We start from the raw sequence: 16,923 nt of genomic DNA on the forward strand, positions 1-16,923 counted from the left end.
GGCAAGAACACAGGAGTGGGTTGCCATGCCCTCCTCCAAGTGATCTTCCCGATGCAGGGATGGAACCTGCGTCTCTTGTGTCTCCTGTATTGGCACGCAGGTTCTTTAGCGCTAGCGCCACCTGGGAAGCCCCCACACTTGCACATGTGAGCCCAAATCACAGGACAGTGGGTTCCTGACATTGTGGCACTTTACTCTGAGGTTAAAAGGTCCTGGGCAGGCACAGGTCACATGCCTTGGGTGTTTTTGTTTCACCTGTGGGGCCACTGCTGTGGTGCTACCATTTTGGGACAGCACTGATAAGCATCCACAGCCTGGTTAGGCGATGCTGACAAGTCTCTCCACAGAAAGCCAGCAGAGGCCATGCACACAAAGCAGGAGGGTGGGCAAGAACCGAGGCCGTTGGCATCTAGAGCCTGCCTGCCTTCGTTCCCCCTTCCCTCCCTTTCTTCCTTTTTCCATGGAGCTTTCAAACTCAGAAACCTGAAAATGGAAGAAATGAGCCACAAGTGGAAATAGACTCAGTTGCTGCCATCTGACTGTGGTTCTTCGGCCCCACCCTCTGTTCCCCAGCAGAGCTGCGTTCATCCTTTCAGTCTCTTTCCAGATGGCACCTCCTCCACGCAGCCTTCCCAGAAGGAAGGCTTCGAACTCTTCCTGCTCTGCCCACCCAGAGCACTGCTTACTAGAGCAGCCCCTCTCTGCTGCAGTCAGTTATTTGCAGGCCTAACTTTTTCCTCTGTATCCACGTGGTGCCCAGCATGCCTCTGGAACAGGAAATCTGAGTTCAGTGGACACATGCCTGCTGTCTGTGGGCAGCATGGGTGGAGTGTGTGAGGCTGGAGGCAGGCTCTGGCTCTGGGTTTTTGGCACGTTTGATGGTCCCAGGCTAAAGGAAGGAAAGCACTTGCTGGCCTGGTTTGTCAGTTTAGGGTTAGGTGGCATGGGGTGGTGTGGTGTGGGTCATGGAGGGTGGGAGAATCCACATGTTTGGACTAGAAGTTTTAGTTTTCCTTTTCATTTCATTCCTTTTCATTTTCAATGGAAAAAAGCCCTTTGCAGCTTATATTTTCCAGATTGGATGGCAGCATGGCCCATGTGGTATAAGGGTGTTGAATAATGCTTGTGTTTATGTTCTCATTGGTTACCATGGGAAAAAATCAGAATAGATGGTTTCCATGGAGATTATCTTAAAATTAGTTTCTTTGAAGTTCTGGACACTGCTGCAGGGTTCACTGAATGCTGTTGGTGCAGTTGGGGCTTTCTCTATGGCAGTGCCAAAGGCTATCCTGGATATTTGTAGATTTAGCCAAATTTGCCTCCTGTGCTTGAAAGTGTCAGGACACCAGAGTGGGAGTGATCTTGTACCTCAGCTTCCTCCTGGGGTCCCATTTGCTTGGCTTCGGCTCCACAACTCATTCCTGTCACTTGGAAGCTTTTTTTTTAACCTCAAAAACAAAACAAAACAAAACAACCTTTTGTGGAAATTATTAAGCTAGCACAAAAAGTAGAATGTAATATAATGAACCCCCCAATGGACCTGTTACCTCACTCCAGCGTTTTGCCAACCTTGTTTTTTGTCTCCTCCCACAGTTTTTAAAAGAATTGAAATATTTTTGTTTAATCCAGCTATTTTATTTTACCCTAAATAAAGACTTCTTTTTGGTTAAATAACTGAAGCTCTCTTACCACATCCAACAAAATGAATAATTCCTTAATATTAGGTGCCTAGTGCATATTCACATTTTTCTTCATTGCGTCAAGAACGTTGTTTTGTCCTGTTTGTTCAAAGAAGGATGTGGGAGTCTTTGAGAAACCCCAAGTCTCCCCTCCCAGCGTGGTCCTGGGACGTGGAGAGGTTCAGTGCTCCTAGCTCAGAGCTGCAGGTGGGCCAGGCCAGGCTGGCCTCGAGGCTCCGCTCCATTGTCCTCACAGACAGTTGTGTGCTTTGAGCTCCGAAGCCCTTGTCCACCCCCGCAGATGCATCAGCGCAGGTGGGCCCGCCACCACCAGCTGTCCTAGGGCAGGCGTCCACTGGGGTGCGCTGTCCCCCTTCGCAGCCTGCAGGGGGAGGGAGGTGGAGAGGCGCTGTAACCTTGATTCACAACAGCTGTGTGCAACTTCATTTTCCAGGAGAGGGGGGCTGTGAGACCCCAGGTTGGGAGGAGGCCGCCTCTCTCGGCTCCTTCCTAGGCAGCACCCAGGTGAGGGCTTTGGCTCATTGGAGGCCCACAGCCTCTGCTGGGCAGTCTGGGCCAGTCCTGGCTATCTGTCTTATAGGCTTTGCTCACATCCTGAGAAGCTGCACAAAATATGAATTACTGAATGGTGGGAGTGGTGCCTGGGGACGATTGGTGTCTCTAACTCTCTCTCCATTGAACCAAGTGCAAGGAGAGTTTAAAATAGCCAGCCTTTGTTCCTGAGGTTTTAAACATTCAACTCCAGTAGTTACAATGAGCTGTCTTCAAGTGGATCTATAAATAAACTGCTACTGTTCCTCTTTGTCACCGAGAGCTTCGGCGTCTTCCAGAGACGTCGGCTCTGCTGCTCATCTTCATTAGATGCCTCTCATCTGCCGGGCAGCTGCAGCCATCAGCAAGCTGGGCTGACACACACAGTGCGTAATGACAGCCACACGTTCATTTTTAAAAAGCCACAGTCCCCCTTGACTGACTGCACAGGGAAAGACGTAGCTGTGCATTGGAGAAACCTGGCAGTGGGGTCAGCATCACCACTGATCGAAGTCAGTGTCACTCATACAGAAGACCTGTCCACATGAGCCCTGTGATGCCATACACGTGACTTTTGTGGTGCTCTTGTCAAAAATGTATAACCTCACTCCAGCTGTGAGAAAACATCAGACAGACCGAAACTGAGGGATGTTTGACAATGTAACTGACCAGTAATCTTTGTAAAGTGTCAATGTCATGAAAAAGAAGGGAAAGCTGAGGAACTGGACAGATTGCAGGAGACTGAGGAGAAAAAACTAAATGTGGTGCGAGATCCTGGATAGGATTCCGGAACACCAGGATTCAAGGATGTTAATAGGTAAACTGGTGAAGCCTGAGTGGAGCCCTTCCTTGGTTTGGATAATGGAATTGTCCCCGTGTTCATTTCCTGGTGTGACCATTGTACTAATGATTATGTAAGATGTTAACACTGGGGGAGGGATATATGGAAATTTTCTGTACTATTTTTTGCAACTTTTCTCTAAGTCTAAAATTAGATCAGAGCAGTTTAAAAAACAAAAACTGCCATTGATGCTTGAACTTTATCGGAAGCCTAGTTTTCCCGCCCAGGGTGTCTCGGTTCAGGTGTTCGTGGTGTGGTGAGCAGGTTTTTCAGTCTCACGGTAGGAGGTAACAACCCTAGGGACTCAGCACCCAGCCTGAGGTGAACTGAGCAAAAAACTGGCCCTACAGGAAGCAGGTTGTGTTCAGAGAGCACTCCTGCAAAGGTGTCGGTCACCCCTGGGGCACCGCACAGCGGCGTTGTCTGCTTCTTAATGTTGGTTCTCAGAATGCTCCAGAGGTGCACCTGCTCCAGGAACTCCGGGCAGACTGGCAGCAGATGCTCCACTCAGCGTCCTCCTGACACTTCTCTGGGCTGCGTGGAGGATCCACTGCCTGCCCCGCCCTCTTCCTTCTCATTTGTGTCCCTGACCCTGGGCTCTGCCTTGCTGCCTACCAGTGTGGGATTCTGGCTGTACCAGGTGTGATGACCTGGGGGTTTCCGGCCCTAAAGGCCTCCTCCACCCTTGGAACCTGAAGAGGGCCAGGATCTCCCCTGCGCACAGGAATGTTCCCCCTTCATGATGGTCTGCTTGCTTCCTGGCTGCTGCCACCAGTTTGCAATCACTTAGCCTCTCTCTCCCCGTTTCATCCTCGCTCCCTTCTCCCCACAGCTTCTCTCATGGGTCATTTCAATAGGACAGTACTGCTTTTTGCTCCTGGAGGCATATCTGGACATTGGAATGCCTTTCCATTTCCTGTGTATAACCAAGGCCCTCCTTTCATACCTTTGAAACATTTGGCTTCATAAACCAGCCCTCTTGTGTAGGGGGGGATACTTGGAAACCCTCGGACAGCACGGCTGGGGAGTCAGCAGGAGATGTCTGGCTTTGAGTCCAGGAGTGGCTGACGTAGCTGGGGGTGGGGGCCTCAGTTTTGCTTTGGGCCTGACTGAGAAGAGGGTTCCCTGGTTGTACGTTTAACATGTACATGGGCCTCCCACATGCCAGGGAGGCTCATGACCCATGCAGGTGTAATAGGAGGACTGAGGCAGCATGGTCTTTGCCTCAGAGGGTGTCTCAGGAGGGGACTGTGAGGTGTGAAAGTGGGCCAAGCTGCCTGCTGTCCTGCCATTTGGACAGCACCGGTTCTGAGTGAGGAGGTGTGGGTCAGGCATGTGGATCCCTCGTCCTCCATGTTAGACCCATCCTGCGACCTCTTCACAGGTCACAGATTCTTAGTTCAGAGGACTCCTTGTCTGCTTCCCATTGGTGGGAGCCTGGGGTCACAGGTGGCTCTTACACTGAATTGGGATCTGTCATTTTGAAGAGTCTGATTAGGTTCAGAGGATGTCGTCCAGCCCCTTGTCGCTGGGCCTCTTGGCTCACTCGGTGCACAGAAGACCCAGGGCCTCGCCCTCTTGGGAGTCTGGTGTGGAGAACTCACAGTGTCACCCTGCATGCTCGTACTCAACACAGAAGCCAACAGCGGCAACCAAACCCAGTGCTCGTACTTGGGCTGGCTTGAAAGAACATTGGCAAGACTGCAGAACAATTAGATGATTTTAAGAAGCCAGAATTCCTCTTGGGTTCAGGACTATGTTTAGAACCAGAAGTTTCCTTTCTTGTTGGACTCCGGGCCGGAACCCTAAATTATAGGGCAGACAAGACGGTAGTAGATCTAGTCCACAAATATGTGTGGGGAGCACAGTACCAGCTTTGTTTTGAGCTTTGACTTGAGAAAACAGCTGAGCCTATTTCCACTGGAAAAGCTGGAGCTGAGGGGAGCCCGAGTGAGCTCGGCTCTGTCCCCTGTTCCCCTCGCCAAGTCCAGGTTTAGCAGACAGGGAGACAGGCAGACTGGATGACTGTTAGCTTTCCGTGAGGCCAAGTGTCAAAGCCAAAGGCCTGAGGTGAAAACCAAGAAACGTCTGTGTGTGTGAGTCTGTACCCTTGCTTAGCAGACTATGTGATGAGCAGTTGGATGAAAGATCAGGTTGAAGAGATTTAACCATGGTGTGTGTGTCTGTCCATTTCTTCCAGCTTTGCACTCAGGGTCTGTACTAGGAGGGTAGCAGTGAGCCCACCCAGGTCACTCCCATCTCCCCTCTCTAGTCAGACCCAAGCCTTGGGCAATAGTTTCTGGATACTTTGGTCTATTACAGAGTTTCTGTTTCTGGAGCAACCTGGGCAGAGGACAAGGTCCAGTGTTAGAGATTAGAAGAAAAGGAGAAATTTCAGTCTTGAGCAAGTGTTAATAATTAACCACCCCACCCAACCAGAGGGGGGCATTCTGTCAAGTCAGCTTGTGACATCTTTGTGGTAAAACTCCAGCCACTCCTGGCTTCCAGCCAGCTGTATGCAGACCTCGCTCGCTCGTGACTGGCAAGCTGTGTATGGACCCCTGAGCGGCTGAGGCCAAAGTTCCATAGACTGGGTGGCTGCTGCTTAGGAAACCCTGCCTGGGACATCTGCTAACAACCAAGAAGTCACTGAAATGTGACTCTTACCCTCTGCATTTGGAAACCATCACCCCCAGACCAGTGGTGGCCCTCACAGACCTCACCTGTGGTCTTCAGCCTTAGGTTTCACCCATTGCTAATGTCCCCTGGCCAGGCAGTGATTTTCACCTTGAGAGCAGAGTGCAGCAATGGGTAGTGTCACGTGCAGTGTCATGTGATGGGCTGGTTGGGGTCCTAAGGACATTTCAGTTGTAACTGCATCTTTTTAGGTCAGCCTTATTAATATACAAATAGTAACATTCACCATTTTTAAAAGTGAACCCTTTTGTGAGTTTCAGTAGTTATGTAATCACTACCATGATCACGTTATAGAATATTTCCATCATCTCCCAAATTTCCTTGTGCTTCTTTGTCATCAATCCTGTCCATCCACCTCCAGCCCCAGGCAACTACTAATCTGCTTTCTCCATTTTTCAGAATTTGATATACATGAAATCATACAGATATATACTCCTTTTACTCTGGTTTCTTTCAAGCTAATTATTTTGACAGTCACCCATGTTGTTACATTTATCAATAGTCATTTCTTCTTCTTCTTTTTTTTTTTTCAGTATTTATTTATTTGGCTGCACTGGGACTTAGTTATGGCAAATGGGATCTAGTTCGCTGACCAGGGATTGAACCTGGGCCCCCTGCATTGGGAGCACAGAGTCTTGACCATTGGACCACCAGGGAAGTCTCTTCCTTGTCTTTTTGAGTGTCTCATAATTTTTTATTGAATGCCAGTCAACATGTTGAGGATGACAGAGGCTGAGGTAAATAGTCTTACTAGGAGTTAAGCTTAGTTTAGCATTACCTTGCACGTAGGGTGAGGTCTGGGTGTTGGAGGATTTTTCTCAATGTTCCTGCTCCACCCCCAGCTTTCAGTCTAGCCTGGGGGCCTGCCCCTCAGAGAGTGTCTATGTCCATGGTCTTGTCCCACCCCGGCAGTAAGCTGTTACTGCTTGTTACCTGTTGCTCGCTAGCTTTGTTGGAGGGATTCTCTGTGTCCTGGGCCAGCTTCAGGCTTAGGCTCAGTGTCCCTGGGTCTCAGCAGTGCTGCCCCTCCCTCAGCCTTTGAAGATCTCAGTGATCTCTCAAGATGGTTTCCTGCCTTTCCCACAGGAATAAAGGGTTTTATCTCTTTTTGCTCTTCTCATAGCTTAAGAGTTGTGTTCCACAGGTGACAAGGATCTTGGTGGGGCTTTGTGCCTTTTCTGTGACTACTCCCCTCCTCCAGGCCTATACCCTCAAGGATGGTCTTCTTCTATCCCTGCACCCCACCCTCCCCCCCCATCTTTCTAATGAATGCCCAGTGGAGGTCTGTGGAGAAGACCATTCAGTTCAATTAGTCAGTTCAGTCACTCAGTCTTGTCTGACTCTTTGCGACCTCATGGACTGCAGCATACCAGGCTTCCCTGTCCATCACCAACTCCCGGAGCTTGTTCAGACTCATGTCCATCGCAGCATACCAGGCTTCCCTGTCCATCACCAACTCCCGGAGCTTGTTCAGACTCATGTCCATCAAGTCGGTAATGCCATCCAACCATCTCATCCTCTGTCATCCTGTTCTCTTACCTTCAGTCTTTCCCAGCATCAGGGTCTTTTCCAATGAGTCAGCTCTTTGCATCAGGTGGCCAAAGTATTGGAGTTTCAGCTTCAGCATCAGTCCTTCCAATGAATATTTAGGACTGATTTCCTTTAGGATGGACTGGTTGAATTTCTTGCAGTCCAAGGGACTCTCTAGTCTTCTCCAGCACCACAGTTCAAAAGCGTCAGTTCTCCAGCGCTCAGCTTTCTTTATACTCCAACTCACATCCATACATGACTACTGGAAAAACCATAGCTTTGACCAGACAGACCGTTATTGGCAAAGTAATATCTTTGCTTTTTAATATACTCTCTAGGTTGGTCATAGCTTTTCTTCCAAGGAGCAAGTATCTTTTAATTTCATGGCTGCAGTCACCATCTGCAGTGATTTTGGAGCCCAAGAAAATTAAGTCTCTCACTGTTTCCATTGTTTCTCCATCTATTTGCCACAAATTGATGGGACCAGATGCTATGATCTTAGTTTTCTGAATGTTGAGTTTTAAGCCAGCTTTTTCAGTCTCCTCTTTGACTTTCATCAGGAGGCTCTTTAGTTGGGCTTCACTTTTTGTCATCTGCATATCTGAGGTTATTGATATTTCTCCCTGCAATCTTGATTCCAGCTTGTGCTTCATCCAGCCCGGCATTTCACATGATGTACTCTGCATATAAGTTAAGTAAACAGGGTAACAATATATGGCCTTGATGTACTCCTTTCCCATTTTGGAAGGCCCTCTGAGCAGGTGCAAACCGCCCTTGCTCCTGTGGGCTCTTCCCTCCACCCTGGCCTCACTCACCTTGCGGCTGTTAACATGCTCTTCTCGCCACTTGTACGACACTCCGTGACCTGCTTTCCCAGGCTTTGCCAGAGTGACTGATACTCACTTCCTGTTTTCCTTGGAAGAGTCTGCCTTTACTTACATTCCAGGCTAGTTGTTTACTCTGTGATCTCAACACTCAGATTTAAGATAAGTTAACTGTCAGTTGTGAAAGTTGGACTATAAAGAAAGCTGAGAGCCAAAGAATTGATGCTTTTGAACTGTGGTGTTGGAGAAGACTCTTGAGAGTCCCTTGGACTGCAAGGAGATCCAACCAGTCCATCCTAAAGGAGATCAGTCCTGAATATTCATTGGAAGGACTGATGCTGAAGCTGAAACTCCAATACTTTGGCCACTGGATGCAAAGAACTGACTCATTGGAAAAGACCCTGATGCTGGGAAAGATTGAAGGCGGGATGAGAAGGGGATGATAGAGGATGAGATGGTTGGATGGCATCACTGGCTCGAAGGAGATGAGTTTGAGCAAGCTTTGGGAGTTGGTGATGGACAGGGAGACCTGGTGTGCTGCAGTCCATGGGGTCGCAAAGAGTCAGACACCACTGAGTGACTGAACTGAACTGTCAGTCATGTCCAACTCTTTGCGACCCCATGAATGTAGCCCACCAGGCTCTTCTGTCTGTGGAATTGTGCAGGTAAGAATACTGGAGTGGGTTGCCATTCCCTTCTCCAGGGATAAGTTAAGATCCTTTTAGATTGTTTGTCTTTTTCTTGTTAGGATGGGATTATCTTGGGCGGGAGCTCATTATCCATGTCTGCTTCTTGATAATGATGGAAAAGTGAGACCAGAGTAGTCAATGCAGAGAACAGTCAAGAAGTTACCCCTGATGGCTTGACTTCTTGTCCAGGACGGACCTGCAGGCCCTGCTCTTTGTTTTATAATGAAGGTACATGGGTTGGTTACCCGTGTATTTGAGTGGCTGAGAGCAACCACAGATATTTATGCAGTTCCTACTGTGTGTAGGGCTGAGCTCCTGGTAGCATATGACAGGCGGGCAGCAACAGAAACTGAGGCAAGCAGGTTAGCTTACTGTTAGAGCCCAGGATCCTGCACCAGGGTGGGGACACCCACAGATCCCAAGTGAGATTTCCACAAAGTTAGATTGATTCATATATTTGAGGATGAGATGGTTAAATAGCATCATTGATTCCATGGACATGAGTTTGTGCAAACTCTGGGAAATAGTGGAGTACAGGGAAGTCTGGCGTGCTGCAGTCCATGGGGTCACAAAGAGTCGGACACGACTTAGCCACTGAACAACAGCAGAATTCTGAGTTTCACCTTTTTTTTCTTGTAATGTTAAGATGTTTTTGTTTGGTAAGAGTGAAAGTTGTTGACTTGGTGCAGCTCCCTACATATGTATGTGTAGGACTAAGGCTGTTACAATTTTTACTTGTGATAGACCTAGCTGAGGACCGCCGGGCAGGGCCCCTAATACCCTTTGATGTTGAACAGACAACCCCTTACTGCTCTTGATGTCCCGTCACTGTCATTACCCACAGCCTGTCACGTGCGCCTCTTCCTACTCTTGCCCATCATCTTCTTATCTCTGCTTTATCACTTACTTGCCAAGCTCTTGGGGAATGCCACATCTGCAAAGTGCTCGAGTGCAGGTGAGCAGCTATGTGGGGCGGAATTGCTGGCCCTTTGCCTTGCGGGGAGGTGTCGTTCCACAGGAATGTCGTCATGGTGGGCTTGGCTCTTTGAGGTGTCGTCAAGTGTGTGTGGAGGGCCTGGCGGCTCTGTGTTCAGCTCTGCCATGCAAGCATTCCAAGGCAGGTAGGGCTGGGGAATGACGCAAAAAATATTAGAGCCGGGAGCTGGGAGCCTGCATGAGGATGGAAGAGAGGCACTGGGTGTGTGGAAGCAAATCCACAGGCCATGTCCCCTGTCAGAGGCTGCTTCCTGTCAGGAACTGCCTGTACTTTGAGTTCAGATCCCAGCTGTCATTTCCTGTATTAGAATAAGTTATTTAACCTCCCTGATTCTGCTTCCCCATCTGAAAATTAAGGCCAGTGATGCCTGCTGTGAAGGGTCATTGTAGGGATTAAATTAAGTGACATCTAAAATGCTGGCTCATGGGTGACAAGTACACCACACCGGCGTCCGTCTTTATGTGCCAGACGGCAGTGTGTTAAGCGCCATGATGTCTGTAGTCCTGGTGAAAGTAAAAGCAAGAGCAAATGGCGTGGCTGGAGGAATAGCCCAGGGCAGGCAGAACCCTGGACTTGTGAGCAAGGCTGGAGGCTGGGTACTTCTGACAGTTACTTCCTGTCTGAGCTCAGGTTCCTGCAGCCTCTCTCCCCGAGGCCGCTGTCCTGTTTGGGGCACGTAGCTACTGTCCTCAGTCTTCCTTTGGAGTGGCTTGGTTTGGGCTCAGAAGGCGGGTTCCTGTTGCTGAAATCAGTGGCACTCATCCCCACCCCTGCCTCCAGAGGCTTGGCTTGGCACTGTCCGTCTCTGAGCCATTTTGCAGAAACACTCAAAATTTCCATCCCGTCCTTCTCAGGCAGCAGGTAGCGCCCGACTGGTCACTCCTTGAGGACGCTGGTTGTCAGGACAGAGGGCTGCCAGGTTCCCATCCTTTCCTGAGGGAGCCAGGGAGACTCAGTGACAGGAGGAAGAGCGTGCGTGTCTGGAAGGGGGTTCTTTGGAAGTTGTGGGCATAGGCTCCTCCCTGTGGGTGATTCGTAGATTAGCGTTCCTCACAGTCCAGCCCTTGGAAGTGCAGGCCCAGTTTTCACCCCCATTTTACAGATGAGGAAGTGGAGGCCCTAAGAGGGGCTAAAACTCTTGCCTAGGGCCACCTAGCCTGTCAGGCTTCTGAAGCATTTCCCTTTGGGATGGATGGGCTTTGAGAGCTGAAGTGTAACAACTCGTAGAGGACTGGAAGACCCCCAGGCCCCATGGGCCAAGGTTTTAACAATGGCCACAGGAGATAGCAGGCATGTGGATGTGGCGCTGCCCCTGTTTTCAATTATGCTCCTCGGGTTTGTGTCTCACATTCAAGTTCTTTTTAAGCACCGGGGCCTGCATTTTTCCAAGTTCAAATTGACGTGCACTCGAGAGTTTGTTAGCTATGAGATTAGAACACTTTCCTAATAAAGGGAAATATGCAGGTAGGGGCCATGTGCTGAGCTGCCCTTCTTTGCTGGTTGGTACTTGTCTTCTGGGCGGATTGTTTTCAAGGATGCTGAAGCCTGCCCAGGGGAGCATGCCCAGGGCAGAGCCACTGGATTTGTCTCGGAGATGGGCCAACTCAGATGAGATGCCAGCTGGCTGCTGATCCTAGGTGAGCTGCAGTCATAGCTGGTATTCTGCAGTGGCCGTGGCTTTGAAGAATGGGGTAGTGCTGGCTGGAGTGCCCTGGGCTCTGTTGTGTTTAGGGAGTTGACAGGCTTTGAGCCCAATGATGGGTCCTGGGTTTAGAGGGGAGAGGAGTGATGAGTGCAGGCAGGAGACAGGGAGAGAGACATGGACACGTGGGCGGGTGGCGGACGGTCTGGCTTTGATTCTTCCTGCTCATGTGTCCTGTCTCTGGAGATGCAGTGGCTGGAGGAGCAGGGTAGGGGTAGGGCAGGTCCAGGTGTGCAGGAGCACAGAGGAGCTTCTGTTGGGTGTGACGGGTTGCAGAGTAAGTGGAGGATCAGGATGCTTGGAGCAGAGGAAAGGAAGGGTGGATGAGGGGACCCTGGGAGCTGGGTACAGAGGGCAGAGGTGGGAGCAGCGCTGGGGAGGGAGGCAGGCTAGAGCAGGGTCCCCTGTCAAGGGGCTTTTCTCTCAGAGCCTGTGGAGAGCCCTGGAGGACTGACAAAAGCCAAAGAAGGACATGTAACATTTTGAATGTCTGTCAGTCAGATTGTGGTTGAAAACACTGAGTCCCAAGGGTGGCTGCATTTATGGGTTACTGGGGGTTTGGGGCTGGCCTCAAAACTGACACTGAGGAGTGTCAGCCTCGCTGAGCATGTCCTTCCCACAGGGAACAAGTCCATAGAGGAATTGTATTTTCCTGAGGCATCTGCCACTATGTCCTTGGGAACCACGTGGTTCCCGGCATCCTGCTCTGCTGCACACGTGCACGATGCTTCTGGGGTCTGGAGAAGCCTTTGTGTGTAGAGCAGTGCCTTTGGGGAGACACGCATTGGACTAGATTAGTCCATTTAGGAAATCACTTGTCCAGTGGCGGTGGTGGCAGGGGAGGATGGCTTCTGCATTTGGGGACGGAGGATCTTAGACAGGAGCACCAAGTCCTTCAGGTTCCTGGAGTCTTCTCTGAAGCAGCATGGGGCACCTGTCCTGTGGATGCTGACTCCGCCAGCCATTGGACCAGTACTTTCACATAGAATCTGTCTCCCCAAGGGATCTGCGCCAGGGCAGGGCCGGACCCTTCCCTTAGTTCTGGGCCATCCCATCCCTGGGGTGGGGAGTAGGCGTTGGGCTAACTAGGAGGAAGGGTGACTTCAGGGTCCAGCATAGACTTCAGGGGCCCTGGCCTCTGAGAGGCCTCACACTGAAGGTTACAGGTCTTGTGAAGAGCTGGCACCCCTGGCCTTTCTTGAGGACCTCCAAGAGCCCAACCTGACATCCCTCTCAGGGCCCTGCAGCCTGGACTGACAATTACTTTGATTCCGCTCCTTGCCCTCAGTCTCCACTTGGAAAGGAAGGCCCAGAGGTGGAGTCCCACTCTTGCTCACCAACATTGGGAACTCATCTTCTCAAGTTTGCTGGTGGTTTTCCCCTTGATCTTTGAGGGGCTCTTCTTTTCCTCAGTGTTTCCTCAAGACTAAAGGGCTCTCTTTCCTTTCATCGTCTTCAGCCAGAAGTGGATCCCCTCGTCCCGCCAGGCAGGGGCAGAAGTCAGGAGTCGATGCAGAGCCAATCCCAGGAGCCTGTGAGCGTGCCCCAGTCGCTGACCAGCACGCTGGAGCACATCGTGGGCCAGTTGGACGTCCTCACCCAGGTAGGCTGTGACATGGACTCCCCCCATCATCTGCACTTGGCCTGGTATTCAGGCCATTTGAAGTTGGCCTGACAGTCCTGGGTTTTTAAAAAACATAATTATAGTGTACTTACTCTTCAGCTCAAATGAATGAAATGGCAGTGCCTGCCCTGGGATCCTGTCTCTCAGAGCCATTCAATCCCTGGCCAAGCCATTGGACCCCAAAATCACCAACACTGAATCCTGCCAGGGAGTGCCCACCCAGTGTTGGCTTGGGCCACAGCAGAGCTTTGAAAGAAACAATTTCCCTTTATTCGACTTGTCACTGGGTGGGCACTCCGGGGACATGCCAAGAACTGTGCACAGAGACTGAAGGCCCCGAGAGCCCAGCCAGGCTCTGGGTTTGAGCTGGCACTGCTCTTTATCCTCTGAGAAACCTTGGAGATACCCCTGTGGCTCTCCAAGCCCCGTGTGCTTATCTGTCACCAGCCTGCCATGTTTTGTTTGTTTGCTGAAGCAGGTTTTAGTTGCAGCATGCAGGATCTTTAGTTGTGGCATGTGGGATCTAGTTCCCTGACCAGGAGTCGAACTCAGGTCCCCTGCATTGGGAAGTGCAGAGTATTAGCCACTGGACCACCAGGGAAGTCCCGAGCCTGCCATATTTGTGGTCAGAATTAAAGGTGATGAGTCTGCAAGCAATGTTTGGCCTGTGCCTACCCCTGGGTTGCTGCTCAATAAATGTTAGCTGCGGCGCTGACCACCCTCATCCATGAGACCCATGTGGCCCCACCACCACCAGGCGCATAAATGTACCTGGTTGCTTATGGACAGCGGTCTGTGCAGTGCAGAGATTTCAGTGGAGCAGAATGCCCTGACAAGAGGTGGCAGCCAGCACCGTGGGCATGCCCAGAGGGTCTCTCGTCCTGGAGTAGAGCAGTTCTGCACAGGGAGCAGCAGCATGCCTGCAGGCCTGGGCCGGGGATGGAGGTGGGGACCACGAGCACATCCAAGCAGTGAGGGGAGTCCAGCACAGCCAACATGAGGCATGTAGGTGGTGGTGGCAACTGGGCGACCGCAGGATTTAAAGGTCCTCATCCTCCTGCCCGCCTTGGCTTTGGGTGTAGACTCCTCTCCTGTGCCAGCTCAGAGGTAGAGGGAGGGCTCAGGAAGGAGGCAGAGTACCCTTGAATCTCTGATGGAGAAGGGGGTGAAGTGGCATGGTGTCTCTTCTGTACCGCTGGCTCCAGGCTAAGTTTGAAGAGCTCCTCCACATGGCATCACGTGGTCCCTATGTCGCAGCATCCCAGCTAGTATCGCATGCCTTGGACCCACTGCCGGATGGACATTTGAGGGGAAAGGTCAGGCATCGGTGACTGGGGGGATAGTGAGACTGTGCACATCATACCGACATCCCTGAGCGCCCTGAGCCTTGGAAGAGAAGGCCTGTGCTGAGAGGGGGAGAAGCAAAGACTTAGAAAACACCCCCCACCTCAGAGCCGTCAGAAAGCGCCCAGCCTGCCTCGTGTTCTTCACAGCCTCGTCAAGTGAGAGATCAGGGGAGGTGGAATGAATTAGAACTTTATAGGATAAAATTGGAAATCAAGTCTGAGAGGGTGGTTAAAAATAGCCTCGTTGCATCCAGAGGAGTATAACACTAAAAACATTTCCTGTCACTGTGTTTTAAAGGCGTACATGGAAGGTTTTGTTACGTGTTAGCAGTCAGGAGTCTGATAGTAACTTCGTAAGAAAGTGGCATCCCTGGAAGAAGTGAGCCTCTCTGCCTTGGCCTGTGGCTGGGCTCACACCTTTCAGCCCCTTTGCAAGTCCAGATGGCGCTGCACGCCTGACCAAAGGCCAAGCCCATCAGCCAGTCACCCACTGTGCTGGACGGTGTGCGTTCCTGGAAGCGAGAGTGTGGCTTGGGTTCCAAGGTGAAGTCCCCGTCAAGGTCTTAGAGTGCAACCCGTTTTCGAAATGGTGTGTGTTGAGGGAGTGTCTGCACTAAATCGTGTGCTACCTTGGGCTTGGTCGTTGGTTATTTTCCATGCCCAATGTCCTCTCCTGGAGTTGGGGCTCTCACTGAGGTGTTCAGCCCCAGCCAGAGCTGCCCCATTCAGGTTGGAGGGTCCCTGGCCCCTCCTTTTAGGACCAGCATGGCCGTGGACTGTCCTTTCTGGAGGCTCCTCTCAGGTGTAGAGCTGGATGACCACTGCCGTCCTTGTTCCTGTGTGAATATCTCAGCCAGGCTCTGCGCCTCCTGTGGGTACTGGCCTCAGATGCTGCCCTCTTGGCAGTGCTCCTTACCATCTGACGCACGCCTGTGCTCTGGAGGAGCCGAGGGTATCTCAGCCAGCCCAACACTGACTCCTGCTTAGTTCAAAGTCCCCTTTCCCTTACATCACTGCCCCTCCCCTCCCCCACAAGGAAGTCTACTTCTGAGCAGCCTCTGAGAGGGACATGGGCTTCTGTCCTGCTGAACATCCTTCAGGGAGGAAGCCTGGGGCTGCAGTGGGCAGTGGCTGGGATGTTTAGTGGAGTCCCAGAGTCCCAGGTGACAGCCGGCACCCCACTGTGGAGGTTCATGGTCCTCACCTTGCCTTCCTGCTGGTGCGACCCTCTGAGTTTATCTGCAGACCAAACCTGACCTTCCTGAAAGTTACGGTTGGACGCTCTTGTTTAGTGCTCTGTGGTCACAGCCCAGTGGCCCAGCCTCTGAGGCCACTAGCCAGAACGCACACCCCCTTGCCCTGGCCCTTCTTTGTGTTGGAGAGACCCGCCTCCCCCCGTCTTTGCCCCTGTAGAGTTGCTGTTTGGGGTTTCACTGCCACTGAGCTCCTCAGGACCTTGATCCCATCTGGCCACCTTACATGTCCCTGTTACCTTTGGGGAGCCGTGGTCTACCCTTGGGTATCAAGGCTGCTCTGCTCAGCTCAGTGAGCCACTGCCCATTAGCCTGGGCGTACCTGCTCTCCTGGACTTGGGGCCAGCTCCATCGCTCATTACCTTGGTAACTTTGGGCAGGGACGGGGCTTCCCAGAGCCTCAGCCTTCTCGCATGTGAAGTGGGGACAGCCCAGCCTGCTCATGTTCTCTGAGCACAGTGGGGAAGCTCCAGGTTACCTGGGTGCTAGACTGGCGCCGACTGTGAAGCAGCACTTGAGGGAGATGTTTTTGGGATCCGAGTGGGAGTGCACCAGTGTGGTCAGGTGACACAGGAGTGGACATGCCACAGGCCTCCGTAACTGCTGGAGTCCCAGGAATGCTTTTGAGCTGCCAGGAGGCTTTAGTGGTCTCACTAGGCATTAGGATGGGAGGGAGATAAAGAGGAGGTCTTTCCCCAGGTCCAGGAGGTGGCAGGAGGGACCGAGGTGCCTGGAGACTATTGAAAATCGGGTGGCTCGGGGTGGGGGAGTTGGCACTAGATGGGAGCGTTGAAACCAGATCCAGGCATCTGGGCCAAGACTGAAGCTCTGCAAAGATGTATATACATCTTTTGACAGCCATCCTTTGAACTGAATCATTGTAATGGTTGTTGCGGAAAATGTATTCCCTAACAATGAGATTTAGGTTTTTCTTTGGGAGACTTCTTGATTTTCAGAACCCCTCATGGGAATTCCCAAGAGCAGCTAGGGCTGAGATCACGGATGTGGCTGCTGTGTACCATGTGTGTGCCCTCCCTGCCTCCCGGGAGCCTGTCCTGCCCCCCCACCTCCATTCTGTCCTGCGGCCACCCTGTCACCGTCCTGCTGGGCCTGACCCAGTCGTCTCTTCCTGAGATAGATGGCCTGACTGCAGAGGCCTGCATGGGGCCAGAGCAAAGCTCAACCAGAA

General features: G+C 51.5%; 1 protein-coding gene and 1 non-coding gene across 7 annotated transcripts in view; one reads left to right on the forward strand and one right to left on the reverse strand.

The window, feature by feature from the left end:
* Positions 1–16,923, forward strand: part of POC1A (POC1 centriolar protein A) — a 122,496-nt gene that overhangs the window by 90,553 nt on the left and 15,020 nt on the right. For all 6 annotated transcript variants that reach the window (XM_055557262.1, XM_055557263.1, XM_055557260.1 and 3 more), the window contains exon 10: positions 12,971–13,114. In XM_055557262.1, the coding sequence (XP_055413237.1) occupies positions 12,971–13,114 (144 nt within the window). The remainder of the gene's footprint in view (positions 1–12,970; positions 13,115–16,923) is intronic.
* On the reverse strand, positions 6,354–6,426 carry TRNAG-CCC (transfer RNA glycine (anticodon CCC)). The gene has a single exon. It is a non-coding gene; the product is annotated as a tRNA-Gly (tRNA).

The sequence above is a fragment of the Bubalus kerabau genome, chromosome 20, assembly GCF_029407905.1.
Source record: "Bubalus kerabau isolate K-KA32 ecotype Philippines breed swamp buffalo chromosome 20, PCC_UOA_SB_1v2, whole genome shotgun sequence".
Lineage (NCBI taxonomy): Eukaryota > Metazoa > Chordata > Mammalia > Artiodactyla > Bovidae > Bubalus > Bubalus kerabau.